Below are 6255 nucleotides of genomic sequence, written 5' to 3'. Positions count from 1 at the left end.
ACAGAAGTTTACAAGGAAAAAAAGATCTGGTTTTGTGGCAGGTTTGGTTTCTTTTTCAAAACAACGTATTGAAAAAAAAACCCTAATGAGTTTCTGCCAATGAATCTTGATGTCCTTCCAAATTAAGACCTTGAGTGTAACTAACCACAGCCTACTCTTATTATCCCTTCATTCACAGGTAGATGCTGAGAAGACATCACAAAATATGGATACCACCCTGAGTATAACCAATAATTCAATGATACAAGTGTCTGAGTTCATACTATTGGGGTTCCCAGGCATTCATGAGTGGCAGCACTGGCTCTCCCTGCCACTGTCTCTGCTCTACCTCTTGGCCCTTGGTGCAAATCTCCTCATCTTGATCACCATCTACCGAGAATCTTCCCTGCATCAGCCTATGTATCAGTTTCTTGGTGTCTTGGCTATCGTGGACATTGGGTTAGCTACTACCATCATTCCCAAGATCCTTGCCATTTTCTGGTTTGATAACAAGGCCATCAGCCTCTCTGCGTGCTTTGCTCAGATCTATGCCATTCACACTTTCATGTGCATGGAGTCAGGTATCTTCCTCTGCATGGCTGTGGATAGATATGTAGCCATTTGCTATCCCCTTCGGTACCCAACCATAGTCACTGAAGCTTTTGTGATCAAGTTCACATTGTCTATGATACTCAGGAATGGCCTGTTGACAATTCCTGTGCCTGTCCTGGCTGCCCAGCGACACTACTGTTCCAAGAATGAGATTGACCATTGCCTGTGCTCTAACTTAGGAGTCACCAGTCTAGCCTGCGATGACATCACTACTAATAAGTTTTACCAGTTATTTCTAGCTTGGGTTATGGTTGGGAGTGACATGGGTCTGGTCTTTGCTTCTTATGCTTTGATTATTCGCTCAGTTCTGAGACTTAAGTCTGCTGAGGCAACTTCTAAAGCTCTGAGTACCTGCAGTTCTCATGTCATCCTCATACTATTTTTCTACACAGCTATCGTTGTAGTATCTGTCACCCATCTAGCAAGAAGAAGGTTTCCCTTAGTCCCAATTCTCCTCAATGTGCTACACAGTATCATCCCACCTGCCCTTAACCCCATGGTATATGCACTCAGGACACAGGAGCTTAGAGTAGGCTTTCAGAGGTTGCTTGGTCTTGGTGACACTGAATCTAGAAAGTGAGCAACTCTATAGAACATAATCTGAATACAATGAAGAGTACAGGGTAAAACCAAGTAGTACTGGATTAAAATTAAATATAAATGTGTAAGGCATCTTAATTTCCTTATCATATAAAGCATAGACTCAGTTGAATGTTTCTTAATTTCTAAATATTGCATGCATATTAAATCGTTTGACCACCACAAAATTCTTATGAAATATGTACTAAGTTATTTATACCTTTTTTGAATGAGGCAAGAAAACCAAAAAAGTTAAAAAAAAAAAGATCCAAGATCAAAAAAGAAGGAAGTTTCAGAGTGAACTTAGAACCCATGCAGTCAGTCCCCAGAATATGCCCTTAACCTTTTCTCTCTATTCAATCTCACTATAAATTTTTTTAAATAAACTACAATGACATTACAAAGCAACGATATTTAACCTAGTAAAATTGCACATCATATCTTTATTAATAAAATTCCACTTAAAAGTTTACAACAATTTTCCTGCGTGGTAGTTGAAGAGCAGATTTTAGTCTTCTAGAAATAATTAATCCACAGAACCCTCTTAAAATGTAAATCAATAACTTGACAGGAATTATTTTACATTTCACATTTTGTCATTTGTCTTTTCCACTCACATGAAATTGCATTTGAGCTCAAGTAACATATATCACCTTTTTTCTTAACAGTCAATATTATTTCCACTATTTATAAATTCTGATGAGATCCCATGGTTAATAGCAGCATATGTGACACCGAAGTTCTTTAATGTGAACCTTCCCAACAAGTGGGTAGAAACATGAACACACACACCAAAAAATTCACTGCAAAATAGTTTTTTTATGTTACTCTCTAAGTATAGATCATTAAGAGTGACATGCTGACTTGAGGACCCATGTAAATAAGGCTGTAAGATCACCACCACATAGAATTATGGGTAGATTTGGGTAAAAGTAAAGTCTCTATCATTAAGCCTTGAGGCCCAAATATGAGAAACTTTATTAATAAAAATCAAGAAAGGGGGCAGAGGGAAGTACAGAAACTAAAGTGACTATCTTACATGCAGCTGACTCTGGATTAATTCCTGGCACCACATGGTCACCAGAGCACTGTGACCTTGGAGGCCCCAAATACAGCAAGAATGGCACAAGTAATCCTTAGTATTTCAGGATCAAAGCAGCATTGTATCCTTTTATTTGCACTGAATCACCAAACTGAGAATCACCAGAAATATCAGTGTCTCCTGAGCACCCCTTGGGAGACCAAATGATAACCCACGAACACCAAAAAAAAAAAAAAGGCTGCTGTAATAGGAGCAGGGTACACCTCAAAGGACAGAGAAAATGCCTCATATCTATGAGATCTTGGGCTCAATCCCCAGTACTGCAGGTCCCCAAACACCACCAGCCATGACCTTGGTGGCTGCTGAATACCATACAGGTGTGCCCTGACGGCCTCCAAAGACAACCTGGAGCGGCCATGGCCCCAGAATATCCACAGGTGTGATGTCCACCACAGTAGAAGTAATTATAAGATAAGAGTTTTTTTACTACAATTCTAAGAATTGATTTGCCTTTTTGATGATGGAATACATAGTAACAAAGTATTTATTATATTTATATTGATGAAGCAGAACTGGACCACTAGCTTAAATCTGTTTTAACAGAGATTCAAACTACCAAAAATAGGGACATTGTATATGATAAATACAATGTATATGATAGATTGATAGTTGGGTCAAATTGCCTGTTTGTCTTTCCTTTTTGAATTATGTCCTTGAGATCCCTTGATATTTAATGAAGAAAATGAAAGTTCACAGAGTAGATACTGAAATTTCTTCTAATCCATTCATATAAGAGAATAGATTAGAAGGTATATATAAAACCATCAAGGAATTCATTCATTCATTCATTCATCATCCTGTTATTCGTCGATTGCCTCGAGTAGGTCCCAGTAACGTCTCCTTCATCCTAGCCCTGAGATTATATTCAAGGCTCTTTAGGAGAATGAGACCCATCATTGTTACTGGTATTTGGCATATTTGGTACGCCACGGGGAGTTTGCCAGACTCTGCCCTGTGGGCAGGCTACATTTAATAGCCTGCAAGTTTGTCCAAAGTAGGAATGAGATAATAAGATGTCATAAAAAGATGTCCTGATAAGATGTCGGTTCCGGGAGCTGGATTTTATAGTCTCTGAGTCTTGGCCGTTGATGGGATTACACGGCACCAGGGGAATAAAATACATAAATAATGAACAAAACCTAGATTTAGAGAGATTTTAATTGCTGCAAAATATGCTGCTAAGATCTAAGTAGAAAAGAAAACTTAACGATAGTTTCTGTCACTGCAAAATGTAAAGACAACTTGAGGCAAGTATTTTATAATTTCACTCACATGGAAGATAAAGAAACAAAAAACAAAAGCAATCCAAAAGCAAAATAGTAGTTATCAAAAAGTACAATGGGTGAGAGGTAGATAAAATAAGGCAAAATTGTACAGTAGTGGATTGAAACTAGACTTTTGGTATTTAATATGCTATATAAAGATGTTTATCCATAAAACTTCACATCTGAAACTAACAACATGTAATAAACCAATATACCTTGATAAAAGGTTCTGTTATCAGGGCTGTAGCAATAGTACAGTGGGGAGGGTTTGAATAGTACAGTGGAGAGGGTTGTGGCCACATATAAGGCCACATTTGCCTTATATGTGGCCAACCTATGGTACCCTGAGCACCATCAGGAGTGATTCTTGAGTACAGACCCAGGAGTAACCCCTAAGCATAGCCAGGTGTAACCCAAAAAGTTAAAAAAAATTTTTTTGCTCTCATTCTTATGTCAAGAAAAACTGGGTAAATTGAAATTTATCTAAAGTAACAGGGCTAATGGGCCTCCTGGAGACAGATGTAACTCTTACAATATAATTTCTTCAGTATAGTAGCCATTTCTTGCCAGAAATATTCTGGATTTGTTTCATATTATTAATTTTCCTCTCCCTCGCCTTAAGGATGAGACTTTCCTTGAACCTTTACTATGAGAATCTTTGGGCTTCTTGGAAATAAAGTGTGGAGTCTCCACAAGTATGTATTTCCTTATATTTCTTCTTATAATATTCCAAGCCTTGTCAAAATGACTTTTGGAGTATTTTGCCAGTTTATGACTTCAGAATCCTCTTCATTTGGTCATCTATACATATCTAATCAATATAGGGATGGAAATCTTTCCTGATATAAATTTTTGGATAAGTCCAGTAAGTCTTTGATTTTTCCATTTGTTCACTTTACCTGCTGTGAAATATGAGTTTCCTTAAATCTCTCACGAGTTTAGATGTTCTGGGAGAATAAAGATGAACAAAATTAATATTTCTGCATTTATACTGACATAAATAATCGATACAATATTTTCAAAAATGATGGAGGAGACTAAAAACATGCCATTTGAAAGACTTCTAAATAATTTTTGTAAATATGCCACCTTAAGTAGGTGAAGTATGGTTCTTCATTTCTTTTAATTTTTTTATTTTATAAGTTAGTTCACAATATTTAATTACATTTAATATTCAAACACCAATCCTACCATCATTATACCTTCCCACCACCAAATTCTAAATATTTCCATCTCAAGCCCCAAGCCCTACCCCAAAACACAACCGAAAGAATATATTTTGTATTGTCTGTTATGAAGAACTGCTGAACATGTTTAGAAAAAAGTGTTTATATAGGAAACAATGTGAAGATTGTTCTATTTTGGCAGGATCCATTAAGATATTCTATAGGATATCACTAATGTGTTGTTAAAATTTGAGTGATGTGGGCTTTGGTATATATATCTGAAAATACATATATTGAAAGCTTTACAAATGTCTTCATTAAGAAAAGGGGGAAGGCATCAAATCATGTATTTTTAAGGTCAAAATTTTATTTTTAAAAACTCTGTTTTTAATATGCTATTGAACAGTCAAATTGATGCCCCACAAATGGCAGATTCCCCTGCATATATCGGACCTTTATACTTCCAAGTAGTACATAGTGGAGAGTTCTGGGACACATGCTTCAGGACTGGATAGAAGAAGCGGCTGAGCTCTACATGCCCTTTCATTTATTTTTCATTCATGTGTTTGTTTTATATTTGGTAATCAAATCAATATATTCTCTATGTAGAGAACATGTATTTTAAAAAGAAACAAGGAGGAAAGGAAATGGCACGAAATAAACTGGTCAGAACATGGCATAAAACATCAAGAGGAAAAATGTTAATATAGTCAACAAATTATCCGGTAGTATTATGTTGAGTTATATATATAAGAGACACTAGATTATAGTTGCTAAATAAAACTGGATTCACTTATTCCAAGGACAAAGAGTCATTTAAATAAATATATGGAGACATAAATGATAAGGCAGTTTAGAATTGTTAAGGCAACCATATTATGCCTTTAAGGAATCAGAGGTTTTTTCTACTTTCTATTCAACCATTATAAAATATGGGTACCTACTCTGCATTCAATTCATATTCCTGAAAAAATTAAAATTAACAAAGCTCAAAATTCTTTAGAATCGCATATGATTGTTCACAAATGAGTTCAATTTCATATCTAGTTCTTACAAGGACAGCTCAAAGTTAAGTCTTTAAGCTTCCTAGCACTATTGAAAAAAGGATTGTTTAGGGAAGGTGGGTTAGGAGCAGGGTTGTGTTAAAAGATTATTTATGTTAAATGAATAATTATAAAAATAGATCATTCTCATTCTTTCCATCACTTGTATCACTTGTCATCCTGTTGATCATCAGTTTGCTCGAGTGGCAGCCAGTAACATCTCTACTCGTCCCTGTCACGTGATAGGGCTAGTGTAGCCTAATGGCATCTGCTGCTCCAGGAACTTAAGAGCCTCAAACCTTTGTTCACAGTTTTGACAAAGAAGTCTGACCATCTCATAGATGGGTGGCCACGTGTCCTTTCGACCTCCCATGGAATCCAGTCAGTAACACCTCTAGTCCAGCAGTCATCTCTAAATAGCATCACGTGTCCGACCCATCTAATTTTTGACACCTTGGCTAATGAGACAGCATCCCTGATTCTAAATCATTAACAGAGGTCAGAACTCC

General features: G+C 36.5%; 1 protein-coding gene across 1 annotated transcript; it reads left to right on the top strand.

The window, feature by feature from the left end:
* Nucleotides 1-205: 205 nt before the first annotated feature.
* LOC130025323 (olfactory receptor 688-like) lies at nt 206-1171 on the top strand. Its single transcript, XM_056116281.1, has one exon. The coding sequence runs from the start codon at nt 206-208 to the stop codon at nt 1169-1171; it is 966 nt and encodes a 321-aa protein (XP_055972256.1).
* The last annotated feature ends 5084 nt before the right edge of the window (nt 1172-6255 follow it).

The sequence above is a fragment of the Sorex fumeus genome, unplaced genomic scaffold (genome assembly GCF_029834395.1).
Source record: "Sorex fumeus unplaced genomic scaffold, SorFum_2.1 ptg000030l, whole genome shotgun sequence".
NCBI classification, from domain to species: domain Eukaryota; kingdom Metazoa; phylum Chordata; class Mammalia; order Eulipotyphla; family Soricidae; genus Sorex; species Sorex fumeus.
Note: the sequence above shows the minus strand (reverse complement) of the source record. Positions and strands in the feature narration are given on the sequence as shown.

Coding starts and splice junctions, on each gene's coding strand:
- LOC130025323 (XM_056116281.1), top strand. CDS start 206: ATGGATACCACCCTGAGTATAACCAATAATTCAATGATACAAGTGTCT.